We start from the raw sequence: 12,398 nt of genomic DNA, 5'->3' as shown, positions 1-12,398 counted from the left end.
GGCAATCCTGTATGTGCCCTTATATGTCCTATAAAGAATGGATCTTTTCTGTCCCAGACTAGACTTTGTATAGTGGAAAACAAAGAGAAAACAGTAGAGGAAGGGGAAATCCTACCAGCATCTTCAAGGGATACTATAGCATTAACTATATACTGACTATCAGAAAATAAATTAAATACAGAATCTTTAAACATCACAAAAGCTTGTAATACTGTGTTAAGCTCTACCTTTTGAGCTGATTGTTTGGGTACTAAAAATGTAAAAGTTTGATCAGGGGTAACTACTGCTGCTGTACCATTATTTGAACCATCAGTGAATATATTTGGAGCATTCATGATAGGGGTTTTTCTTGTCATTTTTGGAAAAACTACAGGATGCAAAGACCAAAAATACAACAAAGGGTTAGATGGTAAGTGGTTATCAAATGAAACATTAGATTTACACATGATTATTACCCAAGTATTTAACTCATTAACTAACTCATCAATTTGATCCATAGTATATGGAGTAATAATTTTATTGGGAGAAATCCCAAACACTCCCTTTGCTGCTTTTATTCCTTTGAGTATTAATTGTCCTACAGCCTCAGGATACCTAGTAAGAATAGTGTTAGGAGAATAAGATAAATGTATCCACAATAATGGACCTTCTTGCCAAAATACTCCTGTAGGAATATTTTTTGTTGGTATTACAACAAATAATAAAGGCAAACTTATAACAATTCTATCTAAATGCATATTTTCCATATATGTTTCAATAATTTTTAATGCCTTTCTTGCTTCAGGCGTTAACATTCGGGGTGAATTTGGATCTGATGGACCTTTTAGGATATCAAATAAATGTTCCAACTCTCCTGTTGGTATGCCTAGATAAGGCCTTATCCAATTTATGTCTCCTAATAACTTTTGAAAGTCGTTAAGTGATTTGAGTTGATCTACTCGTATTTGAATTTTTGGTGGACGGACCATGGTCGAGGATAATAGAACTCCTAAATCATTAATTGGCAAATTTAATTGTACTTTATCTATTGCTATCTCTAGATTATAATTTTTTAATAAGTTTGTAAGTGTGGCATAACATTCTAGCAATGTGTTTTTATCTTTGTGTGCTAACAATACATCATCCATATAGTGAAATATTTGTAGTTCAGGATTTTTGATTTCTAAGTGGCTGGATTGCTTTGTTAACATAAATTTGACACATAGTTGGGCTGTTAGCCATCCCTTGAGGGAGTACTTTCCATTCATATCTCTGATCAGGACCTTCATGATTCAGTGCAGGGATAGTAAATGCAAAACGTGGACTATCCTCAGGATGAATTGGAATTGGAAAAAAAAACAATCTTTAATATCTATAGCTAAAACAAACCAGGTTTTTGGCAAAGCAGACAATTGGGGAATCCCCAATTGAGGAAGTCCCATAATAACCATCTCATTATTAGTGACTCTTAAATCTTGCAATAATATCCATTTACCAGATTTCCTTTTAATGACAAAAATGGGAGTATTATGGGAGATACGGAAGGTTGTATATGTCCCTCCGCTAATTGTTGTTTGACAAGGTCATGGGCTACTTGTATCTTTTCTTTAGTTAGGGGCCACTGAGGAACCCATACTGGTCTTTCTGATTTCCAAGAAAGCATCTGCCTAGTGGCCTGTTTTTTTTTTTTTTGAGTTGAAGAATTCTTGAGATGCTCACAGGAAAGCGTGCACTGCAGGGAGGCAGTCCTTTGACTGACAGTGCTGCCTGCTAACCTGGATGATTTCCCTCCGGCAATGGAGGACAATTTACTGGTTGGGACCCATTCTGGGCAGCTGCTTGGCCCCAAGTGGGATGCCCAACTGGCGTGATGCCCTCCGTGATGAGGTTGCAGAGAGACCCTGGGTGGCCAAACGATGGTGCCACGGCTGCCGAGGAGCACGTTTCAGGGCACAGCCATACATATGCCTTCTCCCAGGGTATGGGACTCCCGGCGCCAGTATGGGCTGGGCCCAAGCTGCAGCAGTGGTGACAGCCACACCCACTGACTCCCCCACTCCCACCTCACACTGACTGGCCCATTGGCCAGGGGAAAAGGGGACCCATGACCCCAGAGGACATGGAAGCAAGTCAGTAGGCACAAGCCCCACCCCAGCAGGAAGGACACAGGTGGAAGAAATGGTTGAAAGTAGGGTCAGCCTGGTGCCAGGGACTTTCCAGCGGATCCAGTTGCAGCTGTGGGACAGGCAAAGAAGCAGTCAGCAAAAGGAGACCTTTGTTACCTTCAGTGTGAATTCAACACCCTGGTGTTACCATGACAACCATGGGCTGGCCCCAGCAGGTGCGGTGGCAACAGAAGCTGAGGCAAGCCCACCATGCTAGCTTTACAAGCCACAGACACTTCCCTGGGCACATTGGGGTTTCAATCAGACTTACTGGTAATAGAACAGTGGAGCACACAGGACCTCAGGCAAAATTTTGCGCTATGGAGAACCCAGAAGTGTTTTCCAGCCACATGGCCAGGACAATGTGGTGGAAAAATCCCACCTCCCACATTTTTCGCAGGCTTCCCATTGGTCCTTTTTCGTCACTCAAACAGGGCTTTTTGGTCCTGCCTTCCAGTCACTAACCTGTACTTCCTGCTTCACACAGACCTGTTACTGGAGCTACACAGAGCCCATATTTTAGTGAAGAATGCCCACATGTAAATACTAAGAAGCATATCTTTTTCAGGCAAAATCAAACTTCACAGGCTTCTACATTGCCTTGATTCTAACCAAAGCTAAATAATCTGATTTTTATCCCTCAACAGGTTCCTTTAGAAATTTGTTAGAGCTGTATTATTAAGAAACATTGCAGAGGGGTCCGCAGGCGTGGTAGGAGGGGCAGGGCAGATCCACCGCCCGCGCCTCCAAGGTAGGCAGACCTACAACAGACCAGCGGATCAGGCCCAGGAGCCTGCCGGCGTGGTACAAACACCACCCTAATTGGAGTAGTGGCAGAGCAGAGTCGCCGCCTGTGCCAGGAACAGGCCCAGCGTCCTGCAGGCGGGGTAGTCACGACACCCCAATTGGAGTAGGGGCAGAGCAGAGCCTCCACCCGTGCCCGAAAGGTGGGCAGATCTGCGACCGACCAGCGGGACAGGCCCAGTGGCCTGCCGGTACGACAGACACGTCACCCCATTTGGAGTAGGGGCAGAGTAGAGCCGCCTCCCGCGCCTGCAGGGTAGGCAAACCTGCAACCGACCGGCGGATCAGGCCCGGTGGCCTGCCGGCGTGGTACACTCGTCACCCCAATTGGAGTAGGGGCAGAACAGAGCCGCTGCCAGCTCCCAGAACAGGCCCAGTGACCTGCCGGCGTGGTAGCCACGAAACCCCAATTGGAATAAGGAGAGAGCAGAGCCGCCACCCGCACCTGCAGGAAAGATATGCAAGCAGTATGAAAAGACAAGGAAAGAAAGGACCACAAGCAATGCAGGTCAACGCAACTTTAGAAGAGGTAACAGCTGCAGCAGATGGAATGTCAGATAAAGAATTCAGGATATACATGCTTCAGATGATCTGGAGTATCAAGGAAGACATTAAACAGCAAAATCAGACAATGAAAGATCACTTCGACAACGAATTACGCAAACAAATCCAGGAAGCAAAGGATCAACTATACAGGGAGATAGAGGTTATAAAAAACAAACAAACAGAAATCCTAGAAATGCAGGAAGCAATAAACCAACTTAAAAACTCAATGGAGAATACTACCAGCAGAGTAGAACACTTAGAAGATAGAACATCAGACAATGAAGACAAAGTATTTCAACGTGAAAAGAACATAGACAGCTCAGCAAGACTATTAAGAAACCATGAGCAGAACATCCAAGAAATATGGGATAACATTAAGAGACCAAACTTAAGAGTCATTGGGATACAGGAAGGGACAGAGCTCCAAACCAAAGGAATGAGAAGTCTATTTAATGAAATAATACAAGAAAACTTCCCAGACTTGAAGAATGAGACAGAATCCCAAATCCTAGAAGCCTATAGGATGCCGAATGTGCAAAATCATAAGAGATCCACACCTAGACACATTATAATGAAGATGCCCAACATACAGAATAAGGAGAGAATTTTAAAAGCTACAAGAGAAAGGAAGCAGATTACATTTAGGGGTAAGCCGATCAGGATAACAGCTGATCTTTCAACACAGACTCTGAAAGCTAGAAGATCCTGGAATAACATATTTCAAACACTGAAAGAAAATGGGTTCCAACCAAGAATTGTGTATCCAGCGAAATTAAGCTTCAGGATGGAGGATGAAATTAAAACCTTCCACGATAAACAAAAGTTTAAAGAATTCGCAGCTAGAAAACCATCTCTTCAAAACATCCTCGCCAAAGCATTACAGGAAGAGGAAATGGAAAATAACAATGAAAACCAACAGTGGGAGGTAGGACAGTAAAGGGGGGGGGGAAATAATCAAAGAGGAAAACAAACCATGTTTAGTAACAGAAATAAACAAATATGGCTGGAAGAACAACCCATATCTCAATAATAACCCTAAATGTTAATGGCTTAAACTCACCAATTAAGAGACACAGGCTAGTAGAATGGATCACAAAACAAGACCCAACAATATGCTGCCTACAGGAGACGCATTTGATAGGAAAAGACATACATAGGCTGAAGGTGAAAGGTTGGGAAAAATCATATCACTCATATGGACTTCGGAAACAAGCAGGAGTGTCCATACTCATATCAAATAAAATAGATTTCAAGCCAAAGTTAATCAAAAGAGATAAAGAGGGACACTACATACTGCTTAAGGGAACCATACACCAACAAGACATAACAATCATAAATATTTATGCCCCAAACAATGGTGCAGCTATGTTCGTCAAACAAACTCTTCTCAAGTTCAAGAGTCTAATAGACCACCATACCATAATCATGGGAGACTTCAACACACCTCTCTCGCCACTGGACAGATCTTCCAAACAAAAGTTGAATAAGGAAACTATAGAACTCAATAACACTATTAATAACCTAGACCTAATTGACATATATAGAGTATACCACCCAACATCAAGCAGTTACACTTTTTTCTCAGCAGCACATGGATCCTTCTCAAAAATAGATCATATATTATGTCACAGGGCAACTCTTAGACAATATAAAGGAGTAGAGATAATACCATGCATCTTATCTGATCATAATGGAATGAAACTGAAAATCAACGATAAAAGAAGGAAGGAAAAAGCATACATCACTTGGAGAATGAACAATAGGTTACTGAATGATCAATGGGTTATAGAAGACATCAAGGAGGAAATTAAAAAATTCTTAGAGATTAATGAAAACACAGACACAACATATCGGAATCTATGGGACACATTGAAAGCAGTTCTAAGAGGAAAATTCATTGCTTGGAGTTCATTCCTTAAAAAAAGAAAAAACCAACAAATAAATGATCTCATACTTCATCTCAAAATCCTAGAAAAAGAAGAGCAAAACAACAGCAAAAGAAGTAGAAGGCAAGAAATAATTAAAATCAGAGCTGAAATTAATGAAATTGAAACAAAAGAAACAATTGAAAAAATTGACAAAACTAAAAGTTGGTTCTTTGAAAAAATAAACAAAATCGACAGACTCTTAGCCATGCTAGCGAAGAGAAGAAGAGAGAGAACTCAAATTACTAGCATACGGGATGAAAAAGGCAATATCACAACAGACACTTCAGAAATACAGAAGATAATCAAAAACTATTTTGAATCCTTATACTCCAACAAATTAGAAGATAGTGAAGGCATAGATAAATTTCTTAAGTCATATGATCTGCCCAGATTGAGTCAGGAGGATACAGAAAACCTAAACAGACCAATATCAATTGAGGAAATAGAAGAAACCATAAAAAGACTACCAACTAAGAAAAGCCCAGGTCCGGATGGGTATACAGCAGAATTTTACAAAACCTTTAAAGAAGAACTAATACCAATACTTTTCAAGCTACTTCAGGAAATAGAAAAGGAGGGAGAACTTCCAAATTCATTCTATGAGGCCAACATCACCCTGATACCTAAACCAGACAAAGACACTTCAAAGAAAGAAAACTACAGACCAATATCTCTAATGAACCTAGATGCAAAAATCCTCAATAAAATTCTGGCGAATCGGATACAAAAACATATCAAAAAAATTGTACACCATGATCAAGTAGGATTCATCCCTGGGATGCAAGGCTGGTTCAATATACGGAAAACAATAAATGTTATTCACCACATCAATAGACTTAAAAATAAGAACCATATGATCATCTCGATAGATGCGGAAAAAGCATTCGACAAAGTACAGCATCCCTTTATGTTCAAAACTCTAGAAAAACTAGGGATAACAGGAACATACCTCAATATTGTAAAAGCAATCTATGCTAAGCCTCAGGCTAGCATCATTCTGAATGGAGAAAAACTGAAGGCATTCCCTCTAAAATCTGGAACAAGACAGGGATGCCCTCTCTCTCCACTTCTGTTCAACATAGTTCTCGAAACATTGGCCAGAGCAATTAGACAGACGAAAGAAATTAAAGGCATAAAAATAGGAAAAGAAGAACTTAAATTATCACTATTTGCAGATGATATGATTCTATACCTAGCAGACCCAAAAGGCTCTACAAAGAAACTATTAAAGCTAATAAATGAATTCAGCAAAGTGGCAGGATATAAAATCAACACGCATAAATCAAAGGCATTCATGTATATCAGCGACAAATCCTCTGAAATGGAAATGAGGACAACCACTCCATTCACAATATCTTCAAAAAAAATAAAATACTTGGGAATCAACCTAACAAAAGAGGTGAAAGACTTATACAATGAAAACTACAGAACCCTAAAGAGAGAAATAGAAGAAGATCTTAGAAGATGGAAAAATATACCCTGTTCATGGATAGGCAGAACTAACATCATCAAAATGGCGATATTACCAAAAGTTCTCTATAGGTTTAATGCAATGCCAATCAAAATCCCAACGGCATTTCTTGTAGAAACAGAGAAAGCAATCATGAAATTCATATGGAAAAATAAAAGACCCAGAATAGCAAAAACAATGCTAAGCAGGAAGTGTGAATCAGGCGGTATAGCGATACCAGACTTCAAACTATACTACAGAGCAATAGTAACAAAAACAGCATGGTACTGGTACCAAAACAGGCGGGTGGACCAATGGTACAGAATAGAGGACACAGAAACCAATCCACAAAACTACAACTTTCTTATATTTGATAAAGGGGCTAAAAGCATGCAATGGAGGAAGGATAGCATCTTCAACAAATGGTGCTGGGAAAACTGGAAATCCATATGCAACAAAATGAAACTGAATCCCTTTCTCTCGCCATGCACAAAAGTGAATTCAAAATGGATCAAGGAGCTTGATATCAAATCAGAGACACGCCGTCTGATAGAATAAAAAGTTGGCTACGATCTACAGTCGGTGGGGTCGGGCTCCAAATTCCTCAATAGGACACCCATAGCACAAAAGTTAATAACTAGAATCAACAAATGGGACTTAATCAAACTAAAAAGTTTTTTCTCAGCAAAAGAAACAATAAGAGAGGTAAATAGGGAGCCTACACCCTGGGAACAAATCTTTACTCCTCACACTTCAGATAGAGCCCTAATATCCAGAGTATACAAAGAACTCAAAAAATTAGACAATAAGAGAACAAACAACCCAATCAACAAATGGGCCAAGGACCTGAACAGACACTTCTCAGAGGAGGACATACAGTCAATCAACAAGTACATGAAAAAATGCTCACCATCTCTAGCTGTCAGAGAAATGCAAATCAAAACCACCCTAAGATACCATCTCACTCCAGTAAGATTGGCAGCCATTAAGAAGTCAAACAACAACAAGTGCTGGCGAGGATATGGGGAAAAGGGTACACTTGTACATTGCTGGTGGGACTGCAGATTGGTGCAGCCAATTTGGAAAGCAGTATGGAGATTTCTTGGAAAGCTGGGAATGGAGCCACCATTTGACCCAGCTATTCCCCTTCTCGGTCTATTCCCTAAAGACCTAAAAAGAGCATGCTACAGGGACACTGCTACATCGATGTTCATAGCAGCACAATTCACAATAGCAAGACTGTGGAACCAACCTAGATGCCCTTCAATAGACGAATGGATAAAAAAAATGTGGCATTTATACACAATGGAGTATTACTCTGCATTAAAAAAATGACAAAATCATAGAATTTACAGGGAAATGGATGGCATTAGAGCAGATTATGCTAAGTGAAGCTAGCCAATCCCTAGAAAACAAATGCCAAATGTCTTCTTTGATATAAGGAGAGTAACTAAGAACAGAGTAGGGACGAAGAGCAGGAGAAGAAGATTAACATTTAACAGGGATGAGAGGTGGGAGGGAAAGGGAGAGAGAAGGGAAATTGCATGGTAATGGAAGGAGACCCTCAGGGTTATACAGTGGAGGAGGTAGAGAGAGAGGAGGGGAGGGGAGGGGAGAGGTGGGGAGGGGGGAGGGTGGAGGATGGGAAAGGCAGCGGAGCACAACAGACACTAGTATGGCAATTTGTAAATCAATGGATGTGTAACTGATGTGATTCTGCAATCTGTGTATGGGGTGAAGGTGGGAGTTCATAACCCACTTGAATCAAAGTGTGGAATATGATATGTGAAGAAATTTGTAATGTTTTGAACAACCCACAATAAAAAATTAAAAAAAAAATAAAAAATAAAATCAATAAAAAAATATAAAAAAGAAAATGATAAAACTCCTAGAGTAAAAGGGGGAAAATCATCATGACAGTGGATTTGGCAATGATTTTTTTTGGGTAATAACAAAAGCACAAACAACAAAAGAAAATATAGATAACTCATACTTTACCAAATTTAGAAACTTGTACATCAAATGATATATCAAGAGAGTGAAAAGACAATCCATTGCCTGGAGAAGAATATTTGCAAATCACATCAATGTGAATGTACTAATGTCATTGACCTGCACAATTAAAAATATTTAAATTGTAAAAAAAAAAAAAAAGAAACATTGCAGAAGTAATATACCAATTATAAGAGATACATATGCTTGCTTGCTTATGTTTTAATTTTGGAGGTTATGAAGATGCATTTTGCTCACCACAGGTAGAAAAGTTGGCATTCAGAGATATTTTCTCACAATGTTCCTGTGGTGACCAAAGAATCCTTATTCTCGTCTTTCCTGACTATATGATTACCAAAAAAAAAAAAAAAAAAAAAAAAAAAAAAAAAGTAAATATATACTCAAGAATTTTACTTGAAACACATCACATGACATCACAAATATAAAAAGTGCACTACTAGTCAAGGTAAAATAAATGGATCCAAATACTTTTAAGATGGGGCTTATTTTAAAATTCCATGATTGTATTGTAAGTTATACCTTTTTTCTTAATGCATATCTTTCCAGTTATTTGGATAATTTATAGTCTTTAATTCATAGAATAATTAACACATATGTCTAATTGTTTAATTAATATGTATCTATTTGCTTCTAATCATTTTTCTTCAACAGAAAACACATTATTTATATCCCTTATACATGCATTTATCTGATGCTCTGCCTTTTATAGTTACAGATATTTAGATAAATGTATTTTACTATAAATTTTTTTCTTTCAAGAGATAATACAACCATAAAATAATCTCTAATTCTCAAATTATTGTACAAACTTTTATAAGATGATAAACAAATATGATTCTGTCCCCAAAAATGTCTAAGGGCTTTACTATATTTTCATTGAGATATTTTTTCTTATCAAGGTACAATAATTTGTTTAGATTCAAAGATTTACAGAAATTGTTCCAAAGTATAACCAAGAAATATCTAAAGAGAAAAGAAGACACTTCCACAGAGAGGAAGCACACACTGGAGGTAAAACAAGGTCTTTATAATATAGATTTTAATGATAAAAGAATTTTCTTAAATAAGGAAATCCTTATATCATTATCTAGACAGATGATATTGAAAGTTAAAACAATTGAAAAATAGATTTATGTAACTGGACTGACTATAATAATTTGAACTGATTAATTCTAGGATATTTCAGACTTTTCCCCCTGATTTTATTATACTAATATGAACAAAGATTTTGTCCATATTTTGACATGATAAAGATATATTAAAATATTAAGTGTATTTCCATTAAGGAAGGTCTTTATTTGCCTAATGATTCTTAATGTTTAAGATGAGAATTCATTTTAGTGAATAAATTCATATCCTTCATTAAACAATATTTTTAAATGCTGACTTAAATTCTGATTTTGACACTTCTCCTTGTAGATTAAATTTGATTGATTCAAAGACACTGCTGATTTATGCATATTATTTCTATTTGTTGGATATTTATGGGATTTAAGAGAATATTTTATGTTGAGAGTCACAGTCAAGTCGGACTGACGCCTAGCATTTTGCCAGAGGGAGTGGTTGAGAGGTGACATCAGCGAGCCATTGAGATGATAATGATTAAGTTAAGCTGTGTATTCAGTTGTATATAGACCCCTGCTGTCCGCCTTGGGTGCCCGCTACTTTGGAGTTCTCATGGGGATTCCTGGAGAGTTCGAGTTGGTTGGGGAAGTTCTGGAGGAGGGATTTCTGGAAGGGGTGTCCCTGAAAGGCCGGCATGGGTGGCGTTCCAGGGAGTATGGAAATAAAGTTTGTTCCTGCTTGAGTGGCTCGTGATTTGTGCTCAGCCAGACTGCGGTAATTTTATTAGAATTGGTGTTCTCCAAATTAAAGTCATACAGTAGTTTTGAACAATAATGTTGCAAACTTTAATTCTTTGTATTATATAAGTTCTCTGACTGGACCTATAATCCATAAAAAATATGGTAAGGTTTACATACTACTCCCTACAGTGGGAAGTAACCTTAATCGTATTTTCTAAAAGATAATTAAGAGACACCTATTTAAAGGATAATATTCTGAGATATAGAGATATTTTGAGACTTTCTCTCATAGATTGAGGGTCTTTTTAAATTGTTAGGATAAATCAACAGTCTATATATTGAGAAATTATAATAATCAATAAAAGGTATCTCATTTTCATATCTAGCATCATCTACTATCATCAAAGAAGGCCTTAAAAATTACCTACTAGAAAAAAAGATTGAAGGGAGCCTCTCAACTTAATAATAAATTATCTCAATAGCCAATAGCTTATTTCAATAAAAATTAACATGATAGACCTTTTCTCAACTTATAATATGAGGTAATGCCCTCCATACATTGCTATTTTTAAAATTAGTAAAGCCATTAATTATTAGAGCTAATTTTACTACATTAAATAAAGTTATTAAGGATGCTCATATAACTGTTTCTTTAAACACAAAGTTTGTTTTGACATAAAATCCCTAAAAATGTTATTGCTAGCTCATGTTATATAAAATTCTAAAGTAGATCACTGTCTTAAACCACACTGTTGACTTGTTTTTACGCATTAATATTTGAAATACTAACTCCTCCTACTTAGATCAACACTAAGTTTGATAACTGACAGTTTTCATGGATTCATAGAGAAAAGACTATTCATTTCTCTATTTCATTTTTTATTAATGTTAAAACCAAAATATCTTCTTTAGGCTAATTTAGCATATGTACTTCCAATTTTGTATAGATGTTTATATATTTTTCTCATGCCTGTACTAAAGACCACCACTCCTAATTTAAAAACTCTCTAACTTCATTTCAAAGTAAGATAATTATTTAAGTTAATCTAGAGTTAATTTAAAAATACAAATTTTTATATTCAACTTATTGTATTCTTCATTTTTTCATAATTCTGTTAAAGTCAAAATCAAGTCATACATTTAGTAAAGGCTAAATTTCTTTTTACCATGGTTCCTTTGAATGACTTTTGTCAAGTCTCACAACCAGCTAGAGATAATAAATCTTTCCTTATCATTTAAATACTTGTATTATTGTCTATAATTTAAACTAATGGCATTATGATTTTTGCCAGCCTTTCATTCAATGATAATATACTTAAAAGGGGGGAAATAGTACCCCACAGGCACATAATAGATCTTACAAAATATTATAAATTTTTTTCTTAATTGTAATATTGAGAGTCTTACTGCTGCTGCTGAAGTTTGAACTAAATCAAATTTCAAAAGATAGAGTTTTAAACTGGTCATCATAGAAAGGTTGAAAACTCTGACACAGGAAGGTAAATCTCTCAACTGTAAAGTTTATAGCCATGCAGCTGCATGAGCTTATCAGGAAAGTAAAAATTATGAGCAAACTTCTAGGGACCCACTTCTCAGGTCCACCTTTAAGGTGCCTTGCAGTGTAGACTAGAAAGTCCACCCATGTAACTAGATTAATTGTACTGACTGTAATGGTCAGTATACCTGTATGTTATCTTATGGAAAACAA

At 37.2% G+C, this 12,398-nt stretch overlaps 1 protein-coding gene across 1 annotated transcript in view; it reads left to right on the top strand.

Annotated features, from left to right (window-relative positions):
* The first annotated feature begins 1,849 nt into the window (after nucleotides 1–1,849).
* The window catches only part of Olah (oleoyl-ACP hydrolase), a 32,787-nt gene continuing 22,238 nt past the window's right edge, over nucleotides 1,850–12,398 (top strand). The window contains exon 1 of the mRNA XM_071619667.1: nucleotides 1,850–1,978. Coding sequence (XP_071475768.1) covers nucleotides 1,850–1,978 — 129 coding nt within the window. The remainder of the gene's footprint in view (nucleotides 1,979–12,398) is intronic.

The sequence above is a fragment of the Marmota flaviventris genome, chromosome 12 (genome assembly GCF_047511675.1).
Source record: "Marmota flaviventris isolate mMarFla1 chromosome 12, mMarFla1.hap1, whole genome shotgun sequence".
Taxonomy (NCBI): Eukaryota; Metazoa; Chordata; class Mammalia; order Rodentia; family Sciuridae; genus Marmota; species Marmota flaviventris.
Note: the sequence above shows the minus strand (reverse complement) of the source record. Positions and strands in the feature narration are given on the sequence as shown.